This window comes from Aegilops tauschii, chromosome 3 (genome assembly GCF_002575655.3).
Source record: "Aegilops tauschii subsp. strangulata cultivar AL8/78 chromosome 3, Aet v6.0, whole genome shotgun sequence".
NCBI lineage: Eukaryota > Viridiplantae > Streptophyta > Magnoliopsida > Poales > Poaceae > Aegilops > Aegilops tauschii.
Genome location: NC_053037.3, coordinates 605,181,359 through 605,206,227, shown reverse-complemented (window position 1 = coordinate 605,206,227; position 24,869 = coordinate 605,181,359). Strand labels below are relative to the sequence as shown.

Genomic DNA, 24,869 nt, shown 5'->3' with positions numbered 1-24,869 from the left:
TCAGTTTTAGTTCTACTAAGCTTAAACCCTTTCGATTCCAAGGTTTGTCTCCATAACTCTAACTTCCTATTTACCCCCGTCTGACTATCGTCAACTAGCACCACATCGTCCGCAAAGAGCATACACCATGGGATATCTCCTTGTATATCCCTTGTGACCTCGTCCATCACCATGGCAAAAAGATAAGGGCTCAAAGTTGACCCCTGATGTAGTCCTATCTTAATCGGGAAGTCATCAGTGTCGACATCACTTGTTCGAACACTTGTCACAACATTATCGTACATGTCCTTGATGCGGGTAATGTACTTTGCTGGGACTTTGTGTTTCTCCAAGGCCCATCACATGACATTCCACGGTATCTTATCGTAGGCCTTCTCCAAGTCAATGAACACCATATGCAAGTCCTTCTTTTGCTCCCTGTATCTCTCCATAAGTTGTCGAACCAAGCAAATGGCTTCCATCGTCGATCTCCCAGGCATGAAACCAAACTGATTTTTGGATCATGCTTGTCATTCTCCTTAAGCGGTTCTCAAGAATAAGATGCACTAAGAGAATATAAGTGCAATTGTATCATGACCCATTAGTAGTTGAGATCCTATACATCCCTGTTCATTGTGGTGAGCTAACCTTGGCAAAGGGAGCATGCATGCAACTCATTATGCAAAAATAACCTATAAGAATAGCCTGCACCAGCGAGAGTGGATTTTTGGAACGCGGGCGTATTGGAGGACCTTATTTTAAATACTTTAATAATCACAATCATTTTTTAAAAAAAATCCGAAAAGAATTCTACATGATCATATGGATGTATATTACATATGTGTAAAGTTTGGCGATGAAATAAGTAAACATGTGAGCTATACAAAAATGACAAAATGATGATTTCCAAATAGTGAATAATACATGCACTATTCATCTTTCCAGAGTCCTGATTTTGTCATTTTCGTGTGACTCACATGGTCACTTATACCAGCATCAAATTTTGCACATGTGTAATATACATCCATATAAACATGTTGATTTATTTTCATAATTTTTTGAAACTTCAAAATAGCATTTTGGCATTATTCAAAATATAGGGCTCCAATGCACCCGTGCTCCAAAGTGACTTTTTGCTGCACCAATGTACTATATCTTGAGAAAAGGAACTCCTTGGTCATCACTGAACATGCCCCAAAAGGATAATTTTAGATTTAATTTCTTGTTGCTTCCATCAACAAATCAAATCCTGCTACCAATAATAAAATAATAATTCTGCTATTACAAAAATTACTAACAATTCATAAAGTGGTTATTTCTCTACTCTGGTCTCAGATTTTAAGCTATATCTGTTTCAGAACATTAGTTATTGCAATCTTAGAACGAACATAAACTGCTCCTCATCATCCATAATAAGTGAAAGTTTTGGAGAAATCATACAAAAGTAAATGTCAGTATAGCCTTGTCAACTGGATGTTGCTTATGTGTCATGAATCTTTGTTATTTGTATCGATTAAATAGTGAATAAATAACAAATCCGAAAGATCATAGTAAATAAAGTAATTTAAAGGAAGCATATATCATGAAAAAGGTGATTAGGATTCCATCCGAGGCTTCCAACTATAGGCATCTCCCCTTTTTCTCAAACATACACTACAACCAAAAAGATGAAATGGTAGATGGAAACAACGATTAAATGCAGAACATGATGAAATAATTAAGCTTGCATGGCATATTTGTGTCTGAACTAAGAACAATTTCCTGAAGAAATATACTTGCTATTTGGTAACAATAGTTGATGGTTTCATCATAGAGACAATAGCTAATGGCTTCATTGGAGGACAACCGACTTTGGACAAAAATATGATTGAAATTCAAAATCATGGACGTCTTCACTTAAGAGGGAAACAAAAATCAGAGGAAGAGAACTGGAAATTAAGTGGTTGTATAGGGAGATGTATATGCATGACTCATATAATCGAGATAGAAATTCAAATAGAAAGAAATCACGTGCATGCTTCATTTAATAGATATACTATATGAACACTAACTCAAGCAAACATACAATGTCCAAAAGGTTTAAAAAATAAGCAACTTCGATAATGGACAAAGCAATCATTGGGTCAGATCTAGGAGTTAACTCTCATCTAGAGTATATAAATATCAATGGAATCAGTATGAGTAAATAATAGCCACTTTACGTGGTAAGAAAATGCATATCTGCATGCAATCTGTGGAGTAAAGCATCAGCAATTCCCATGACTCAACTTCTAATGCACTATTGATGTTTCACGTGCAGGGTAATAACATGGTAGTATGAAGCCATCATCTTTCATCCATCCAAGGTATCCTAGTGTGCTACCAATTAAAAAATAAACAGAAGTAATCTTGTGAACTGGTCAGGGAAAGAAGGAATATTTTTTTTCTGACATGCGAACTACCTGTGTGGTGGCTTAGAGGATGTGCATGTGGAGGAGAGGCAACTACTGCTCCTAGATATAAGTTTTTTTTCGAAACAGAGGCAAAAGATTTGCATCATCTATTAAATAAGAAGAGAATATAGTTTGTTACAAGGGCACACTTCTACACGGCATGCAGGAATAGTCACACAAAATAATGTTCCCTAATTTCATAGCTCTGGCGGTGATCCAATGGTTTGCCTCGCGGATGATGTTGTTTAGCAAGATTGGTGGTGCAGTGCTCTTGCTTCGGACCATTTGGAACGAGCAGAATGCTCCTAGATATAAGTGAGGGTGACATGGAAGGACGGCTTCAATATTTTTGTTCAGATGGTACGGATCAACCTCATTTATCAGATATTTGGTGACGAATTTAATGGCTTGTAGAATACAATAGGGGTTCAATCCAATAATTAGTGGGCTGCACCTGCACCAGGAAACGCGTGATGCAGCCCCGACGTGATGAGAAGCTCATATGGCCAGTACGTCCTCACGTCTGTTGTGCAGCCATGGGAAACAATGGATGAGGGTATTGCTTGTACGTACGTCAGCGTGCATCTTCTCTCATAATAGAATCGCTAGCTTTAGCTAGCTATCCTCGTGTACCCGTGCTTCTCAGCGTAACCAATCTATCTGTGCGTGGGTCACTGGTAGAAAATGGGCCTTTAGTCCCGGTTCGCAAAGGCCTTTAGTCCCGGCTGTGCAACCGGGACTAAATATGCGCGACTAAAGACCCCCCCCCCTTAGTCGCGCCTCTTACGAACCGCGACTAAAGGCTTTAGTCCCGGTTCTCGTGGCTAACCGGGACTAAAGGCCCGTCCACGTGGGCGCCAGGGGTCCGTCGGGGCGGAGGACCTTTAGTCCCGGTTCTCGTGGCTAACCGGGACTAAAGGCCTCCTCCGCAGGTTTAGGGTTTTAGGCCCCCTAAACCTGGTTTCTTTGCGAATTTTTTTAATTTTTTTTAATTTTCAAATTTCTGAATTATTTTAACCTCTAATCTCTAATCACCACCCATCATCACTGCTCAATTTATCCTCTAATCTCTAATCACCCCTCATCATTCCAAATCATCTAACTTCCCGGACGGTCACCCATCCTCTCATTACTCCAGCCTGAGCACGCTTAACTTCCGGGTTCTATTCTCCCTCGTTTCCAAGTCTGCACTTGTTGTTTTCCTGACAATAGTAGGATGTCAATTCTATTAACCCTCAGGAATTTAGCTTGAGCACGAAGTGACACATTTCACTGTTTGAGTTTGAAACTATTGTTTTAAAAAACAATAATTATTTAGTAACACTAATATTTCTGGAATAATTAGTTGGACCATTGTTTGACCACTGTTTGACCACAGTTTGACCAGATTTGACCAAAGTTTAAAAAAATCTGAAATAATTATTTAGTAACACTAATATTCTAGAATAATTAGTTTGACCATTGTTTGACCACAGTTTGACCACAATTTGAAATTTTTTGAATTTTTTTGCCTCTCCAGATCCTAAAAGCCCCGTATCTTTTTTCTATTAGGTTTTTGAGGATTTTGAAAATGTTTAACGGGGTTCCCCCGGTTAAATTCGGATGTAACTTTTCGAGTAGATGACTTTTCATATAAAAAACTTTTTCATCCGAGTTCGTATGCAAAAGTTATGCCCATTTTAAGAAATTCCAGAGAGATTTTGCAAATAAAGTCGAAATTCATATTTGTTAATTTTCCCAACAACTAGACCACATATAACATGGGAAACTTTTTTTTTGACATTTCCATCATTTTCTTTTGTTTTTTCTAAAACTGAAAAGGCGATCCAGGGGGGTGGTAGAGTTTGAAAATGAAGCCTCAAATCCCGAAGGCCATTAGTCGCGACCTTTAGTCCCGGTTGGTCTGGCCAACCGCGACTAAAGGCCTTCGGGCCAGCCTGAGGACCTTTAGTCCCGGTTGGCCAGGCCAACCGGGACTAAAGCCCCTCCCGTCCGCCAGCTGTCGACCGAGCGCGCTGGGCCCAGATAGTTGGTCGCGGGTCTCCTCCCGAACCGCGACTAAAGACCCTTTTGGTCGCGGTTCGATTATTTTGAAGACTAATGGGGGCGTATGGAAGGCTCTTTTTCTACCAGTGGGTGTTAATGATACTGTGCCAAAAAGTACAGGATCATACATCTCGTCGGAAATATAGGGCGTTTTCGCGGCAAAGGAACCTGCATCGCTTAGCTTCTGAGGAGAATGGATGGCTGCACAGTCGAGTTTGCCACACAGCCCACGGAGGCAAGCTGCCCACTTGCATCCCGTCGTTGTTGCCAAGCTGATGCACGCCACCGCCTCCATCGTCAAACACTCAGGGATACGGATATTAGATAGCTAGCATCCGCTGATCAATCTCCAACCCTGGGCACTATATACATATCAACATGCATATGCAACACGGTCTCCCTGCTCTCGTGGAACCTGGCCACCGGCGACTCTGTGCAGCTCCCACATTGCACGCCCATATACAGGATCAACGGCCTCAGCTGCTACCTGTTTTCTTGGATGAGACTTGGATCGTGGTTTTATTCATGAAAGAAAAGAGGAGGAGCTACCATGTATTCTGGTTATGGAAGCATGTTTTTTTTAATAAATAGATGATAGGAGAGGACCGTGGTGATGGTCTTTTTTTTAAGGAAAAGTGCTGATGGTCCCGGTTTCTTGTGAGAAAAGGTCTCTTATAACGTTGTTAGTTTTTTCTTTTGAGATTGCGACTCTTATGACGTTTTTGTGAAGGAAAATATTGATATTTTTTCCTGATGTTATTAGTGTGCACGCTGTGTCGGTTTATTGATCTTTTTTTTCTGATCTTAATTAGTGTATATGCATATAAGATCAGCTTCTCGTGGTCAATCTCCTTGATGATGTTTTCCTCACTCACCTGTTCTATTTTTATTTAGCTAGCTAGTGTACATATAAGTTCGATCTGAAAATAATATGGTAAATTCTTATACATTTTTGTTCTATTTACTTCATTTGTACCTAACTACGATAAGTAAATTCAGCACTCATTTTTTAACAGGTTGCATGTGCCTTTAAAAAAAAGATGTGATCACTTTGATGTCCATCCTCTTGGTATACTGGGTATGCACACCGTTCACTACTTATATTCCTCAAGGAATTTCATGCTGAAAAGAGAAAACAAAATAGCACAACAATTGGTGCGGATGTTATCCTTTTTTCTGTTTCATGTATAATTGTGTCATATATTTTCTCTAGATAGTTGTTGTTCCCTACTTATGTAATCAAAGTGGAGCTGTAATAACGTAGGAGCTCATCCCTCTACATTGACTCTACATATATCTTTGTCTTGGTCGTTGATTGTCTTGGTCGTTGATTGTCTTGGTCGCATGATGGACCTCGCTCAGCAGCTCAACGTCCTCTCGCCCCTCAGCAAGATGACCATCAAGCATAGGGCCTGCATTTACGCAGACGATGTTATCATCTTCATCAAACCTTTATTGCTGGACATCAATGCTGTTTCGCAGATCATGGATCTCTTTGGTAAAGCTACAGGCCTATGCACCAATATGGCCAAAAGTAAAATTCTTCCAATCAGATGTGATGGTATTGATCTCACCTCTCTGCAAGTTGCTATTGGTTGTCAGATTGCTAGCTTCCCTTGTCCTTATTCGGGGATGCCCCTCTTGGATAAGCGTCTGAAATTGACCGATGTCCAAGAGCTCCTGGATAAGTTTTTTTTTGCTTGGAAGTGCTCTCCACGTACGCCGTGTGGTAGTTCCTGGATAAGCTCATCAAGAAAATTGTTGCATGGAAGGCTTGTTGGATCTCCTCCTCTGGGGGTTGGTTCTTGTTCGCTTCGTATTATCGGCCATGCTCATATTTTTGCTTCTTGCCATGGAGCAACCATAGTGGGTTATCAAGCAGATTGACAAACTGCAGTGTGCTTTCCTTTGGGCAGGAGTTGATGCTATCACTGGCGGTAAGTGCTTGGTGCGATGGTCGCAGGTTTGCTCGCCAGTGCAGTTTGGTGGGCTCGGTATCCCTTGTGTTCACAAACAAGGTATTGCTCTAAAAGCGAGGTGGTTGTGGCTCAATCATAGAGGAACTGACAAGCTATGGCATGATCTTCCGATTCCTGTCGATAAGGAAGTCAAGGCTCTGTTTGTTGCTAGTACTTGTTTCATCTTGGGTTATGGCAAATCAGTTTCCTTTTGGCATGACCACTGATTGAATGGGGAGGCTCCTGCATTTGTCTTCCCAAATCTTTATAAACACAGCAAGAAGAGGAAGATCATTGTTAATGAGGGCCTAATGGATTTCTTCGATAAAGCACAACCCGGACGTTGATGTTCTTCCTAAATTTATCAGCCTTTGGCACCACACTCAAGTAATTTTGCTATCTGAAAGGGAGGATGTTCTAAGCTGGAAATGGACTCCTGATGGGAAGTACTATGCTAACTCTGATTATTTGTATCAGTTCTGGGGAAGGGTTAAGTTCCCTTATTTTAGGGAAACAGCAGGACTCTGCTGCGTATTTTTATTAATTTTTAAAAAGTAATAGAAAGTCTTCAGGAAAGAAAAGAAAGAAATAAAAACATACAAATACAAATAAATAAATAATATATCTAGTTTACTAGATTACAACAATTACAGTCTGGCTTAACGAAAATCTTTCACCTAGTCATGAAAGCCACTGTATTCATGCCTTTTCGCTCTGTAGATGATCCACTTAAGCTCTTCTTTAAATTTTGTCCTGCAATGATACACACTTGTTGGGATCACCGCTGCGGTGGCGGCCTCTGGTTTAGTGGGCGCCGTCACGCCGGAACACCCAGGCCCTGATCTAAGGTTTGGCCGGCCGAGCTCAGTGTAGTCCGCCTACTTCTGTGCATCCGTGCCAAAAAAATAAGAAACCCTTTATGATATATTTTTCTTGCGGGGGTAATTTCGTTTATTTTTGTTCAAAATCGGCTCATTTTCGTTCAAGAACACAAAATATGGATGGTGCTCTTCGTCCGGAATTTCCGTTAAAGCCGAATTGCGTCAATTTCATTCTGGGGCGGTATATTTTCCGAAATCCAAAACCTTAGGCGGGGAAGACGGCGGTATTGCTCCTTAATGGAGTAATATTTTTAGATTCTTTTAATTTATGGGGTATGGATGGCGTACGTGCTCCTGTCCTGTGTACGTGTACCATTCGTAGTACTAGTTGGTTGATAAGATGGCATGTACAATGGTTGATAAAATGGTCTTATCTTAAGTCTTGCATGTAATTTAGAGATGATAGAAATATTTGTCTACAATGGGTCATCTCTTAGCCTTATCCTCAATAACTAGTTATTTCTAAAAACATGGTGAGACATATTGTGCTAAGAGATCATCTCTTGTCTTCTCTTAAATAAGAAAAGACTAGTCTTTTCTTATGAGTTCTCTCTCCTCCACCTTATCTTTTATCCTACGTGGCATTCTTAAGATAGCACCATTGTACATGTCCTAAGGTACGTTGATGAAAACAAGGAAAGAGAGGGGTTTTGGTCGGAACGGTTGTTGGCCGAGTGCCGACGACGAGTACTTCCGGCGACGGCGAGACGATGACGATGGAGTGCTTTCCGAAGGAACAAGCTGTACGAGCTCCGAAGCAAGCAGGCTAGCAGGTGGATCGATTCTTCTGCTCCCGTACACAATACACGTGAAGCTGGCTTGTACGATCACGCACGTACACCGGCCACCCTTTTTTTTGCTCTTCCTCGTTTGGTTTGATTCCGTCCGTTACGTAGCAGAAACGGTTTTCCTAAAAAAAAAAAACGTAGGATCGAAACCCACTCGGCCTCCGGCTGTACCACACGCCGACTCGGACTACTGCTAGTTCTCGATGGATCAATGCTGCTGCTATATAAGAGCAGCCTCCAGCTTGGATCTCTCCATCAAACCAAGCCATCCAGCGCAGGTGCTTATTAACCAAGAGTCCAAGAGCCAAGGAGACAACCAGCAGATCGACAACAACATGGGGTGCAGCATGAGCCGCCTCCTCAAGACCACCGTCACGCTGATCATCCTCGTCCTTCTCCTCATGCCCGGGGCCTTAGCCGCCACTAGCTTCGATGCCTCACGAAGCCAACAGCTGCCGCTGCCGCGTGGGACGGTCCACGGGCCGGAGAGCGTCGCCTTCGACGGTCAAGGCCAGGGCCCCTACAGCGGCGTCTCTGACGGCCGGATCCTCAAGTGGAACGGCGAAAAGCTAGGATGGACTACCTATGCATATGGACCCGGCTACGATAGCAGGACGTGCACGCCGTCCAAGTTCAGCCCGGAGACTGAGACTGCCAGGGAGAGCCGCTGCGGCCGTCCGCTCGGCCTACGGTTCAACCAGAAATCGGGTGACCTCTACGTGGCCGACGCATACAAGGGGCTGATGCGGGTTGCGCCGGGCGGCGGGGAGGCCACCGTGTTGGTCAACCAGGTTGACGGTTTTCCTCTGCGCTTCACCAACGGTGTTGACGTCGATCAAGTTACGGGTCAGGTCTACTTCACCGACAGCTCGATGAACTATCAAAGGTCGCAGCATGAGATGGTCACTCGCACTGGGGACTCGACGGGCCGCCTCATGAGGTACGACCCACGGACATCCGATGTCACGGTGCTCCAGGCGGGCATGACGTACCCCAACGGCGTCGCGCTCAGCGCCGACCGCACTCACCTCGTGGTCGCATCTACCGGACCATGCAAGCTGCTGAGGCATTGGATCAAAGGGGTCAACGCAGGCACATCGGAGCCTTTTGCCGACCTGCCCGGCTATCCGGATAACGTGAGGCCCGACACCAAAGGAGGCTATTGGGCGGCGTTACACCGCGAGAAGAATGAGTTACCCTTTGGTCGTGATAGTCATGGTCTCGCTGTCAGGGTCGGTAACGATGGGAAGATAGTCGAGGAGATGAGAGGGCCAAAGAAGGTGAGGCCCACCGAGATTATGGAGAGAGCAAATGGCAAAATCTACTTGGGTTCGGTAGAGCTTCCTTATGTCGGCGTTGTTAAGCGCAAGTAGAGAACTATTGTAGTAGATGCATATAGGATGCCTTTTAGTTTCTTGCTCTTACCACTAAATGTAATTTTTCAATTTATTTTTGTTTTCGTCGGATGGACTATTGTAATACACATTTTCTATCAGCAAATCATTATTTGTTCTTTCCTCCATATTTACGTGCATAAAAGCTAAATTCTATCCATATAAGAGCCAGCCTGCATGCTATTGCTAGCGAGAGAGCAGGGACGCACCATGCACTCGTGGATTGTTCCCTTCACGTAAACACGCAAAGTCAATGAATTTGCTCTTTATTCCTGCTGTAGAATTCTAGAACCACATATATGCAGTGCAATTCACACATACACATATGCCCTCAAAGTTTTTGTATGTCAAGACACTATATTATTTTTGACAAGAAACAATGGTTATACTTAGACGTGTACTGTGACGGCACTCCTCCCAATGGTTGCTACGTAGAAGTGTAGTATTGTACATTGGGGTGTGGCCCGTCACTAGGCATGTAAAAATATTTGTTCTCTCATTTTATCAATGCATCGAGACAAAAGCTTTTGTGTTTTATCAAAAATAATATAGTGTCCTGGCATACAAAAACTTTCAGGGCATATGTGTATGTGTGAATTGCATTGCATATATGTGGTTCTAAAATTCTACAACAGAAACCGCCAAGAATAAAAGAAGTTCAGACGTAATGAACAAATTCGTTGAGATGGGTTTATTTTTTGTATCTATTAAAATAGGTTATGTTGTATCTTATGCCCTGCAAAATTTCATTTAAAATATGAGCACTTTTTAACTATGCAAAAAATACGAGATTATAAGTTTATAGTTTAATGTGTCATTCACATATATGTTTTTTGTGCAGACCACAAGTTGTCATATTTTTTTTATAGTTTTTTTTGCATGCACACGATGTATGCTAAACTACATCCATTTTGTGTTCATTTGTACGTTTGAATTGCACTGCATGTACGCACGTGCAACTCCTTTCTTCCTCTGATATAATCACCTGAACAGCTAATGGTCTCCAAATGGGCGCCGTTTGATTGGCATCCAAGGTACAGGATCGAAGCATATTAATTTATGACGAAAAATACACCAGCTGGTCGTATAATTAATCTCGTCGCCTAGCCTAGCTGTGACCTCATGTCTGTCTACTACCTTCCATTTTCGTTCAATCCACACAGCGATCCCTTTCACTTGTAGCTGCCCGGCCGCCATTTAAAGCCAACCCATCCCGGCCTCCGCAAGCTAGCCTGCCCTCCCAACAACCCTAGCCGCAAAATGGAACCCCAGCTCCCTGTTGCAGCCGCCGCCACCAACGCTCCTGCAGCCGCGCCGGAGATTGGCCGGTCGTTCATCGCCTGCCCCGAGGATTCCGGCCCAAAACGGTGGGTACACTATATGAAATTACGCATGCATATAGCTATATCTTTTACGGATTAGATCTATTTTATATTTTTTTCTTGTTGCTAGATCAAAAGCATATGCATCGACGGAATGAATCTCTAATCTCTTGATTTCCAAGTTTCAAAAGCATGCATCCAGGAAATGAATCTCTAAACTCTAGTGGGGTATTCTCCTGATTTGTTAGATTAATGTACTCCAATCTCTTGATTTGCAGCGTATGCACCTCAATGGATGAGCTGGACAGCCTAGACTGGGAAATCGTCTTCGCCGACCTGCTGCTACCCAAGGTGGCGGAGATGGTATTGGCCTCCGACGTAAAGGACTACATGGCGCTTTGAGGTGTGTGCAAGCCGTGGAGGGCCGCCACTGCCGACCCGAAGCTAGTGGGCATGGACCCGCGCTTCTACCCATGGCAATGGGAGATGACGAAAGGGGATGAGCGCACCGATCACAAGGCCAGGTTCGTAAACCATCTCACCAGCGCCTCCATCGAGCTCAACATCCCTCGGGAGTACGGGGACGTCGTCGCCAGCGCCGAGGGCCTCCTGGTGCTCTTAGCCTTAGGGTGGGATATGCGGCTGTTCAACCCGGTGACCGGGGCCGTCGCTGACCTGCCCAACGTCTTCCTCGAGAGCCCACGCTGGGCGATCGAGTGGAACGCGGCAGGAATGGTCTACAACGACGGCGAGGCTGATCCCACCGTGGTGCTGTATGTGACGGTGGGGTCGTTCAGGGAAGTAATCATGCACGCAAAGCCCGGCGACGTCAGGTGGCAGATCGTGGATCCTTCGCCGGCGCTGTCAGAGTCCGGGCTCTTCGTGCGCGGCCAGTTCTTCCTGCCAACTCTAGAAGGGGATTTGCTCAGATATGCGCTCCGACCGCAGCCTCACTTCGTGTGCGTGGCTAGGCAGCACGCTCGCCACAGGCTTAGTAACAACTCGTTCATCAGATCCTTCCTGCAACTGGCCCGCCACCGCGACGGGGTGATGAGAATGCAGCTCGTGCGTGACGTCCTTGTCGTGTTCCCTAGCGAACACGTGGACATGGTTGTCGAGTTGTTCTGGGTGGACGTCACAGAGGGGAGCCTTACACTTGTGCAGCAACAGGACTTGGCCGATGGCGATGATCGGCGTGGTGATTACATGTTGGCGCTAGGCATCGGCAGTGATGAGTCTGAATCTGATGACTAGTACCATGTTCCAGCGATATGTTCCATCAAGACGTCTAGTGTCAAGACATTGCTGTATCCTTTTATCAGCTTGTTGTTGAATAATTTGCTGACAGTTATTTCAATTCATGTAAAAAAATGTTTTATAATATTGTGTGGAACATAATTATTATTGACATTTTTTCCTATTCTTCAAAGCTGAAGTTATGTGCTTTCAATCACTACAAGATTAGTCATCAACCCGTGCACTTCCACGGGAAAGCAATTTAAGTTACAAATAATATCATACAGATGTGATTTTTTTTATTTATGCATCAATGATGAGTAATATATATAGAGAAGAGAAATGACATAAGTTCTCGGTATAAAAATCCTCGTATTCAAAATCAAGTAGCATGGGTGCATCAACATAGGAAACTCACACAAACTAATAAAATTCTATATCAGTATATATTGAACTCATGTTCCAATCATTTCCATGGAACTCCTTGGAAAGTACAAACCTACGTTATACTAAGCCAGTTATAGTTTGAAAAAAAATGAAGTTACTTCATTGAAAGATTAAAAAAGTTATATTAAACCTTAGTAACAACAACAACAAAGCCTTTAGTATCAAACAAGTTGGGGTAGGCTAGAGGTGAAACCCCTAAGATCTCGTGACCAACTGATGGCTCCGACACATGGATTGCAAGCTTCCACGCACCCCTATCCATAGATAGTTTTTTGGTGATACCCCAATCCTTCATGTCTCTCTTAACGGACTCCTCCCATGTCAACTTCGGTCTACCCCGACCTCTCTTGACATTCTCCGTACGTTTTATCCGTCCGCTATGCACTGGATCTTTTGGAGGCCTGTGTTGAATATGCCCAAACCATCTCAGACGATGTTGGACAAGCTTCTCTTCAATTGGTGCTACGCTAACTGTTGAGCATGTCACCTTTTAGTGGGCCAACACTCAGGCCATACAGCATTGCGGGTCGAACCGCCGTCAGTTCACATCTTCATCAATACCCCCATCCTCCTGTAGCATTGGCCCCAAATATCGAAAGGTGTACTTCCGGGGCACCACCTGCCCACCAAGGCTAACCTCCACCTCCTCACACCTAGTAGTACTGCAACCGCACATCATGTACTCAGTTTTAGTTCTACTAAGCTTAAACCCTTTCGATTCCAAGGTTTGTCTCCATAACTCTAACTTCCTATTTACCCCCGTCTGACTATCGTCAACTAGCACCACATCGTCCGCAAAGAGCATACACCATGGGATATCTCCTTGTATATCCCTTGTGACCTCGTCCATCACCATGGCAAAAAGATAAGGGCTCAAAGTTGACCCCTGATGTAGTCCTATCTTAATCGGGAAGTCATCAGTGTCGACATCACTTGTTCGAACACTTGTCACAACATTATCGTACATGTCCTTGATGCGGGTAATGTACTTTGCTGGGACTTTGTGTTTCTCCAAGGCCCATCACATGACATTCCACGGTATCTTATCGTAGGCCTTCTCCAAGTCAATGAACACCATATGCAAGTCCTTCTTTTGCTCCCTGTATCTCTCCATAAGTTGTCGAACCAAGCAAATGGCTTCCATCGTCGATCTCCCAGGCATGAAACCAAACTGATTTTTGGATCATGCTTGTCATTCTTCTTAAGCGGTTCTCAAGAATAAGATGCACTAAGAGAATATAAGTGCAATTGTATCATGACACATTAGTAGTTGAGATCCTATACATCCCTGTTCATTGTGGTGAGCTAACCTTGGCAAAGGGAGCATGCATGCAACTCATTATGCAAAAATAACCTATAAGAATAGCCTGCACCAGCGAGAGTGGATTTTTGGAACGCGGGCGTATTGGAGGACCTTATTTTAAATACTTTAATAATCACATTCATTTTTTAAAAAAATTCCGAAAAGAATTCTACATGATCATATGGATGTATATTACATATGTGTAAAGTTTGGCGATGAAATAAGTAAACATGTGAGCTATACAAAAATGACAAAATGATGATTTCCAAATAGTGAATAATACATGCACTATTCATCTTTCCAGAGTCCTGATTTTGTCATTTTCGTGTGACTCACATGGTCACTTATATCAGCATCAAATTTTGCACATGTGTAATATACATCCATATAAACATGTTGATTTATTTTCATAATTTTTTGAAACTTCAAAATAGCATTTTGGCATTATTCAAAATATAGGGCTCCAATGCACCCGTGCTCCAAAGTGACTTTTTGCTGCACCAATGTACTATATCTTGAGAAAAGGAACTCCTTGGTCATCACCGAACATGCCCCAAAAGGATAATTTTAGATTTAATTTCTTGTTGCTTCCATCAACTAATCAAATCCTGCTACCAATAATAAAATAATAATTCTGCTATTACAAAATTACTAACAATTCATAAACTGGTTATTTCTCTACTCTCGTCTCAGATTTTAAGCTATATCTGTTTCAGAACATTAGTTATTGCAATCTTAGAACGAACATAAACTGCTCCTCATCATCCATAATAAGTGAAAGTTTTGGAGAAATCATACAAAAGTAAATGTCAGTATAGCCTTGTCAACTGGATGTTGCTTATGTGTCATGAATCTTTGTTATTTGTATCGATTAAATAGTGAATAAATAACAAATCCGAAATATCATAGTAAATAAAGTAATTTAAAGGAAGCATATATCATGAAAAAGGTGATTAGGATTCCATCCGAGGCTTCCAACTATAGGCATCTCCCCTTTTTCTCAAACATACACTACAACCAAAAAGATGAAATGGTAGATGGAAACAACGATTAAATGCAGAACATGATGAAATAATTAAGCTTGCATGGCATATTTGTGTCTGAACTAAGAACAATTTCCTGAAGAAATATACTTGCTATTTGGTAACAATAGTTGATGGTTTCATCATAGAGACAATAGCTAATGGCTTCATTGGAGGACAACCGACTTTGGACAAAAATATGATTGAAATTCAAAATCATGGACGTCTTCACTTAAGAGGGAAACAAAAATCAGAGGAAGAGAACTGGAAATTAAGTGGTTGTATAGGGAGATGTATATGCATGACTCATATAATCGAGATAGAAATTCAAATAGAAAGAAATCACGTGCATGCTTCATTTAATAGATATACTATATGAACACTAACTCAAGCAAACATACAATGTCCAAAAGGTTTAAAAAATAAGCAACTTCGATAATGGACAAAGCAATCATTGGGTCAGATCTAGGAGTTAACTCTCATCTGGAGTATATAAATATCAATGGAATCAGTATGAGTAAATAATAGCCACTTTACGTGGTAAGAAAATGCATATCTGCATGCAATCTGTGGAGTAAAGCATCAGCAATTCCCATGACTCAACTTCTAATGCACTATTGATGTTTCACGTGCAGGGTAATAACATGGTAGTATGAAGCCATCATCTTTCATCCATCCAAGGTATCCTAGTGTGCTACCAATTAAAAAATAAACAGAAGTAATCTTGTGAACTGGTCAGGGAAAGAAGGAATATTTTTTTTCTGACATGCGAACTACCTGTGTGGTGGCTTAGAGGATGTGCATGTGGAGGAGAGGCAACTACTGCTCCTAGATATAAGTTTTTTTTTCGAAACAGAGGCAAAAGATTTGCATCATCTATTAAATAAGAAGAGAATATAGTTTGTTACAAGGGCACACTTCTACACGGCATGCAGGAATAGTCACACAAAATAATGTTCCCTAATTTCATAGCTCTGGCGGTGATCCAATGGTTTGCCTCGCGGATGATGTTGTTTAGCAAGATTGGTGGTGCAGTGCTCTTGCTTCGGACCATTTGGAACGAGCAGAATGCTCCTAGATATAAGTGAGGGTGACATGGAAGGACGGCTTCAATATTTTTGTTCAGATGGTACGGATCAACCTCATTTATCAGATATTTGGTGACGAATTTAATGGCTTGTAGAATACAGTAGGGGTTCAATCAGATAATTAGTGGGCTGCACCTGCACTAGGAAACGCGTGATGCAGCCCCGATGTGATGAGAAGCTCATATGGCCAGTACGTCCTCACGTCTGTTGTGCAGCCATGGGAAACAATGGATGAGGGTATTGCTTGTACGTACGTCAGCGTGCATCTTCTCTCATAATAGAATCGCTAGCTTTAGCTAGCTATCCTCGTGTACCCGTGCTTCTCAGGGTAACCAATCTATCTGTGCGTGGGTCACTGGTAGAAAATGGGCCTTTAGTCCCGGTTCGCAAAGGCCTTTAGTCCCGGCTGTGCAACCGGGACTAAATACGCGCGACTAAAGACCCCCCCCCCCTTAGTCGCGCCTCTTACGAACCGCGACTAAAGGCTTTAGTCCCGGTTCTCGTGGCTAACCGGGACTAAAGGCCCGTCCACGTGGGCGCCAGGGGTCCGTCGGGGCGGAGGACCTTTAGTCCCGGTTCTCGTGGCTAACCGGGACTAAAGGCCTCCTCCGCAGGCTTAGGGTTTTAGGCCCCCTAAACCTGGTTTCTTTGCGAATTTTTTTAATTTTTTTTAATTTTCAAATTTCTGAATTATTTTAACCTCTAATCTCTAATCACCACCCCTCATCACTGCTCAATTTATCCTCTAATCTCTAATCACCCCTCATCATTCCAAATCATCTAACTTCCCGGACGGTCACCCATCCTCTCACTACTCCAGCCTCAGCACGCTTAACTTCCGGGTTCTATTCTCCCTCGTTTCCAAGTCTGCACTTGTTGTTTTCCTGACAATAGTAGGATGTCAATTCTATTAACCCTCAGGAATTTAGCTTGAGCACGAAGTGACACATTTCACTGTTTGAGTTTGAAACTATTGTTTTAAAAAACAATAATTATTTAGTAACACTAATATTTCTGGAATAATTAGTTGGACCATTGTTTGACCACTGTTTGACCACTGTTTGACCAGATTTGACCAAAGTTTAAAAAAATCTGAAATAATTATTTAGTAACACTAATATTCTAGAATAATTAGTTTGACCATTGTTTGACCACAGTTTGACCACAATTTGAATTTTTTTGAATTTTTTTGCCTCTCCAGATCTTAAAAGCCCCGTATCTTTTTTCTATTAGGTTTTTGAGGATTTTGAAAATGTTTAACGGGGTTCCCCCGGTTAAATTCGGATGTAACTTTTCGAGTAGATGATTTTTCATATAAAAAACTTTTTCATCCGAGTTCGTATGCAAAAGTTATGCCCATTTTAAGAAATTCCAGAGAGATTTTGCAAATAAAGTCGAAAATCATATTTGTTAATTTTCCCAACAACTAGACCACATATAACATGGGAAACTTTTTTTTTGACATTTCCATCATTTTCTTTTGTTTTTTCTAAAACTGAAAAGGCGATCCGGGGGGTGGTAGAGTTTGAAAATGAAGCCTCAAATCCCGAAGGCCATTAGTCGCGACCTTTAGTCCCGGTTGGTCTGACCAACCGCGACTAAAGGCCTTCGGGCCAGCCTGAGGACCTTTAGTCCCGGTTGGCCAGGCCAACCGGGACTAAAGCCCCTCCCGTCCGCCAGCTGTCGACCGAGCGCGCTGGGCCCAGATAGTTGGTCGTGGGTCTCCTCCCGAACCGCGACTAAAGACCCCTTTGATCGCGGTTCGATTATTTTGAAGACTAATGGGGGCGTATGGAAGCCTCTTTTTCTACTAGTGGGTGTTAATGATACTGTGCCAAAAAGTACAGGATCATACATCTCGTTGGAAATATAGGGCGTTTTCGCGGCAAAGGAACTTGCATCGCTTAGCTTCTGAGGAGAATGGATGGCTGCACAGTCGAGTTTGCCACACAGCCCACGGAGGCAAGCCGCCCACTTGCATCCCGTCGTTGTTGCCAAGCTGATGCACGCCACCGCCTCCATCGTCAAACACTCAGGGATACGGATATTAGATAGCTAGCATCCGCTGATCAATCTCCAACCCTGGGCACTATATACATATCAACATGCATATGCAACACGGTCTCCCTGCTCTCGTGGAACCTGGCCACCGGCGACTCTGTGCAGCTCCCACATTGCACGCCCATATACAGCATCAACGGCCTCAGCTGCTACCTGTTTTCTTGGATGAGACTTGGATCGTGGTTTTATTCATGAAAGAAAAGAGGAGGAGCTACCATGTATTCTGGTTATGGAAGCATGTTTTTTTTAATAAATAGATGATAGGAGAGGACCGTGGTGATGGTCTTTTTTATATAGGAAAAGTGCTGATGGTCCCCGTTTCTTGTGAGAAAAGGTCTCTTATAACGTTGTTAGTTTTTTCTTTTGAGATTGCGACTCTTATGACGTTTTTGTGAAGGAAAATATTGATATTTTTTCCTGATGTTATTAGTGTGCACGCTGTGTCGGTTTATTGATCTTTTTTTCTGATCTTAATTAGTGTATATGCATATAAGATCAGCTTCTCGTGGTCAATCTCCTTGATGATGTTTTCCTCACTCACCTGTTCTATTTTTATTTAGCTAGCTAGTGTACATATATGTTCGATCTGAAAATAATATGGTAAATTCTTATACATTTTTGTTCTATTTACTTCATTTGTACCTAACTACGATAAGTAAATTCAGCACTCATTTTTTAACAGGTTGCATGTGCCTTTAAAAAAAAGATGTGATCACTTTGATGTCCATCCTCTTGGTATACTGGGTATGCACACCGTTCACTACTTATATTCCTCAAGGAATTTCATGCTGAAAAGAGAAAACAAAATAGCACAACAATTGGTGCGGATGTTATCCTTTTTTCTGTTTCATGTATAATTGTGTCATATATTTTCTCTAGATAGTTGTTGTTCCCTACTTATGTAATCAAAGTGGAGCTGTAATCACGTAGGAGCTCATCCCTCTACATTGACTCTACATATATCTTTGTCTTGGTCGTTGATTGTCTTGGTCGTTGATTGTCTTGGTCGCCTGATGGACCTCGCTCAGCAGCTCAACGTCCTCTCGCCCCTCAGCAAGATGACCATCAAGCATAGGGCCTGCATTTACGTAGACGATGTTATCATCTTCATCAAACCTTTATTGCTGGACATCAATGCTGTTTCGCAGATCATGGATCTCTTTGGTAAAGCTACAGGCCTATGCACCAATATGGCCAAAAGTAAAATTCTTCCAATCAGATGTGATGGTATTGATCTCACCTCTCTGCAAGTTGCTATTGGTTGTCAGATTGCTAGCTTCCCTTGTCCTTATTCGGGGATGCCCCTCTTGGATAAGCGTCTGAAATTGACTGATGTCCAAGAGCTCCTGGATAAGTTTTTTTTGCTTGGAAGTGCTCTCCACGTACGCCGTGTGGTAGTTCCTGGATAAGCTCATCAAGAAAATTGTTGCATGGAAGGCTTGTTCGATCTCCTCCTCTGGGGGTTGGTTCTTGTTCGCTTCGTATTATCGGCCATGCTCATATTTTTGCTTCTTGCCATGGAGCAACCATAGTGGGTTATCAAGCAGATTGACAAACTGCAGTGTGCTTTCCTTTGGGCAGGAGTTGATGCTATCACTGGCGGTAAGTGCTTGGTGCGATGGTCGCAGGTTTGCTCGCCAGTGCAGTTTGGTGGGCTCGGTATCCCTTGTGTTCACAAACAAGGTATTGCTCTAAAAGCGAGGTGGTTGTGGCTCAATCATAGAGGAACTGACAAGCTATGGCATGATCTTCCGATTCCTGTCGATAAGGAAGTCAAGGCTCTGTTTGTTGCTAGTACTTGTTTCATCTTGGGTTATGGCAAATCAGTTTCCTTTTGGCATGACCACTGATTGAATGGGGAGGCTCCTGCATTTGTCTTCCCAAATCTTTATAAACACAGCAAGAAGAGGAAGATCATTGTTAATGAGGGCCTCACCAACAGTAAATGGATTTCTTCGATAAAGCACAACCCGGACGTTGATGTTCTTCCTAAATTTATCAGCCTTTGGCACCACACTCAAGTAATTTTGCTATCTGAAAGGGAGGATGTTCTAAGCTGGAAATGGACTCCTGATGGGAAGTACTATGCTAACTCTGATTATTTGTATCAGTTCTGGGGAAGGGTTAAGTTCCCTTATTTTAGGGAAACAGCAGGACTCTGCTGCGTATTTTTATTAATTTTTAAAAAGTAATAGAAAGTCTTCAGGAAAGAAAAGAAAGAAATAAAAACATACAAATACAAATAAATAAATAATATATCTAGTTTACTAGATTACAACAATTACAGTCTGGCTTAACGAAAATCTTTCATCAAGTCATGAAAGCCACTGTATTCATGCCTTTTCGCTCTGTAGATGATCCACTTGAGCTCTTCTTTAAATTTTGTCCTGCAATGATACACACTTGTTGGGATCACCGCTGCGGTGGCGGCCTCTGGTTTAGTGGGCGCCGTCACGCCGGAACACCCAGGCCCTGATCTAAGGTTTGGCCGGCCGAGCTCAGTGTAGTCCGCCTACTTCTGTGCATCCGTGCCAAAAAAAAAAGAAACCCTTTATGATATATTTTTCTTGCGGGGGTAATTTCGTTTATTTTTGTTCAAAATCGGCTCATTTTCGTTCAAGAACACAAAATATGGATGGTGCTCTTCGTCCGGAATTTCCGTTAAAGCCGAATTGCGTCAATTTCATTCTGGGGCGGTATATTTTCCGAAATCCAAAACCTTAGGCGGGGAAGACGGCGGTATTGCTCCTTAATGGAGTAATATTTTTAGATTCTTTTAATTTATGGAGTATGGATGGCGTACGTGCTCCTGTCCTGTGTACGTGTACCATTCGTAGTACTAGTTGGTTGATAAGATGGCATGTACAATGGTTGATAAAATGGTCTTATCTTAAGTCTTGCATGTAATTTAGAGATGATAGAAATATTTGTCTACAATGGGTCATCTCTTAGCCTTATCCTCAATAACTAGTTATTTCTAAAAACATGGTGAGACATATTGTGCTAAGGGATCATCTCTTGTCTTCTCTTAAATAAGAAAAGACTAGCCTTTTCTTATGAGTACTCTCTCCTCCACCTTATCTTTTATCCTATGTGGCATTCTTAAGATAGCACCATTGTACATGTCCTAAGGTACGTTGGTGAAAACAAGGAAAGAGAGGGGTTTTGGTCGGAACGGTTGTTGGCCGAGTGCCGACGACGAGTACTTCCGGCGACGGCGAGACGATGACGATGGAGTGCTTTCCGAAGGAACAAGCTGTACGAGCTCCGAAGCAAGCAGGCTAGCAGGTGGATCGATTCTTCTGCTCCCATACACAATACACGTGAAGCTGGCTTGTACGATCACGCACGTACACCGGCCACCCTTTTTTTTGCTCTTCCTCGTTTGGTTTGATTCCGTCCGTTACGTAGCAGAAACGGTTTTCCTAAAAAAAAAAAACGTAGGATCGAAACCCACTCGGCCTCCGGCTGTACCACACGCCGACTCCGACTACTGCTAGTTCTCGATGGATCAATGCTGCTGCTATATAAGAGCAGCCTCCAGCTTGGATCTCTCCATCAAACCAAGCCATCCAGCGCAGGTGCTTATTAACCAAGAGTCCAAGAGCCAAGGAGACAACCAGCAGATCGACAACAACATGGGGTGCAGCATGAGCCGCCTCCTCAAGACCACCGTCACGCTGATCATCCTCGTCCTTCTCCTCATGCCCGGGGCCTTAGCCGCCACTAGCTTCGATGCCTCACGAAGCCAACAGCTGCCGCTGCCGCGTGGGACGGTCCACGGGCTGGAGAGCGTCGCCTTCGACGGTCAAGGCCAGGGCCCCTACAGCGGCGTCTCTGACGGCCGGATCCTCAAGTGGAACGGCGAAAAGCTAGGATGGACTACCTATGCATATGGACCCGGCTACGATAGCAGGACGTGCAGGCCGTCCAAGTTCAGCCCGGAGACTGAGACTGCCAGAGAGAGCCGCTGCGGCCGTCCGCTCGGCCTACGGTTCAACCAGAAATCAGGTGACCTCTACGTGGCCGACGCATACAAGGGGCTGATGCGGGTTGCGCCGGGCGGCGGGGAGGCCACCGTGTTGGTCAACCAGGTTGACGGTTTTCCTCTGCCCTTCACCAACGGTGTTGACGTCGATCAAGTTACGGGTCAGGTCTACTTCACCGACAGCTCGATGAACTATCAAAGGTCGCAGCATGAGATGGTCACTCGCACTGGGGACTCGACGGGCCGCCTCATGAGGTACGACCCACGGACATCCGATGTCACGGTGCTCCAGGCGGGCATGACGTACCCCAACGGCGTCGCGCTCAGCGCCGACCGCACTCACCTCGTGGTCGCATCTACCGGACCATGCAAGCTGCTGAGGCATTGGATCAAAGGGGTCAACGCAGGCACATCGGAGCCTTTTGCCGACCTGCCCGGCTATCCAGATAACGTGAGGCCCGACACCAAAGGAGGCTATTGGGTGGCGTTACACCGCGAGAAGAATGAGTTACCCTTTGGTCGTGATAGTCATCGTCTCGCTGTCAGGGTCGGTAACGATGCTAAGATAGTCGAGGAGATGAGAGGGCCAAAGAAGGTGAGGCCCACCGAGATTATGAAGAGAGCAAATGGCAAAATCTACTTGGGTTCGGTAGAGCTTCCTTATGTCGGGGTTGTTAAGCGCAAGTAGAGAACTATTGTAGTAGATGCATATAGGATGCCTTTTAGTTTCTTGCTCTGACCACTAAATGTAATTTTTCAATTTATTTTTGTTTTCGTCTGATGGACTATTGTAATACACATTTTCTATCAGCAAATCATTATTTGTTCTTTCCTCCATATTTACGTGCATAAAAGCTAAATTCTATCCATATAAGAGCCAGCCTGCATGCTATTGCTATCGAGAGAGCAGGGACGCACCATGCACTCGTGGATTGTTCCCTTCACGTAAACACGCAAAGTCAATGAATTTGCTCTTTATTCCTGCTGTAGAATTCTAGAACCACATATATGCAGTGCAATTCACACATACACATATGCCCTCAAAGTTTTTGTATGTCAAGACACTATATTATTTTTGACAAGAAACAATGGTTATACTTAGACGTGTACTGTGACGGCACTCCTCCCAATGGTTGCTACGTAGAAGTGTAGTATTGTACATTGGGGTGTGGCCCGTCACTAGGCATGTAAAAATATTTGTTCTCTCATTTTATCAATGCATCGAGACAAAAGCTTTTGTGTTTTATCAAAAATAATATAGTGTCCTGGCATACAAAAACTTTCAGGGCATATGTGTATGTGTGAATTGCATTGCATATATGTGGTTCTAAAATTCTACAACAGAAATCGCCAAGAATAAAAGAAGTTCAGACGTAATGAACAAATTCGTTGAGATGGGTTTATTTTTTGTATCTATTAAAATAGGTTATGTTGTATCTTATGCCCTGCAAAATTTCATTTAAAATATGAGCACTTTTTAACTATGCAAAATATACGAGATTATAAGTTTATAGTTTAATGTGTCATTCACATATATGTTTTTTGTGCAGACCACAAGTTGTCATATTTTTTTTATAGTTTTTTTTGCATGCACACGATGTATGCTAAACTACATCCATTTTGTGTTCATTTGTACGTTTGAATTGCACTGCATGTACGCACGTGCAACTCCTTTCTTCCTCTGATATAATCACCTGAACAGCTAATGGTCTCCAAATGGGCACCGTTTGATTGGCATCCAAGGGTACAGGATCGAAGCATATTAATTTATGACGAAAAATACACCAGCTGGTCGTATAATTAATCTCGTCGCCTAGCCTAGCTGTGACCTCATGTCTGTCTACTACCTTCCATTTTCGTTCAATCCACACAGCGTTCCCTTTCACTTGTAGCTGCCCGGCCGCCATTTAAAGCCAACCCATCCCGGCCTCCGCAAGCTAGCCTGCCCTCCCAACAACCCTAGCCGCAAAATGGAACCCCAGCTCCCTGTTGCAGCCGCCGCCACCAACGCTCCTGCAGCCGCGCCGGAGATTGGCCGGTCGTTCATCGCCTGCCCCGAGGATTCCGGCCAAAAACGGTGGGTACACTATATGAAATTACGCATGCATATAGCTATATCTTTTACGGATTAGATCTATTTTATATTTTTTTCTTGTTGCTAGATCAAAAGCATATGCATCGACGGAATGAATCTCTAATCTCTTGATTTCCAAGTTTCAAAAGCATGCATCCAGGAAATGAATCTCTAAACTCTAGTGGGGTATTCTCCTGATTTGTTAGATTAATGTACTCCAATCTCTTGATTTGCAGCGTATGCACCTCAATGGATGAGCTGGACAGCCTAGACCGGGAAATGGTCTTCGCCGACCTGCTGCTACCCAAGGTGGCGGAGATGGTATTGGCCTCCGACGTAAAGGACTACATGGCGCTTTGAGGTGCGTGCAAGCCGTGGAGGGCCGCCACTGCCGACCCGAAGCTAGTGGGCATGGACCCGCGCTTCTACCCATGGCAATGGGAGATGACGAAAGGGGATGAGCGCACCGATCACAAGGCCAGGTTCGTAAACCATCTCACTAGCGCCTCCATCGAGCTCAACATCCCTCGGGAGTACGGGGACGTCGTCGCTAGCGCCGAGGGCCTCCTGGTGCTCTTAGCCTTAGGGTGGGATATGCGGCTGTTCAACCCGGTGACCGGGGCCGTCGCTGACCTGCCCAACGTCTTCCTCGAGAGCCCACCCTGGGCGATCGAGTGGAACGCGGCAGGAATGGTCTACAACGACGGCGAGGCTGATCCCACCGTGGTGCTGTATGTGACGGTGGGGTCGTTCAGGGAAGTAATCATGCACGCAAAGCCCGGCGACGTCAGGTGGCAGATCATGGATCCTTCGCCGGCGCTGTCAGAGTCCGGGCTCTTCGTGCGCGGCC

At 43.7% G+C, this 24,869-nt stretch overlaps 1 protein-coding gene and 1 pseudogene across 1 annotated transcript; both read left to right on the top strand.

The window, feature by feature from the left end:
* The first annotated feature begins 8,419 nt into the window (after positions 1-8,419).
* Positions 8,420-9,457, top strand: LOC141021087 (protein STRICTOSIDINE SYNTHASE-LIKE 10-like; annotated as a pseudogene).
* A 12,006-nt stretch (positions 9,458-21,463) lies between these two features.
* LOC141020811 (protein STRICTOSIDINE SYNTHASE-LIKE 3-like) lies at positions 21,464-24,379 on the top strand. Its single transcript, XM_073495754.1, has 3 exons — positions 21,464-22,540; positions 23,838-24,022; positions 24,256-24,379. Exons 1-3 carry the CDS (start codon positions 21,464-21,466, stop codon positions 24,377-24,379), a joined length of 1,386 nt encoding a protein of 461 aa, XP_073351855.1.
* The last annotated feature ends 490 nt before the right edge of the window (positions 24,380-24,869 follow it).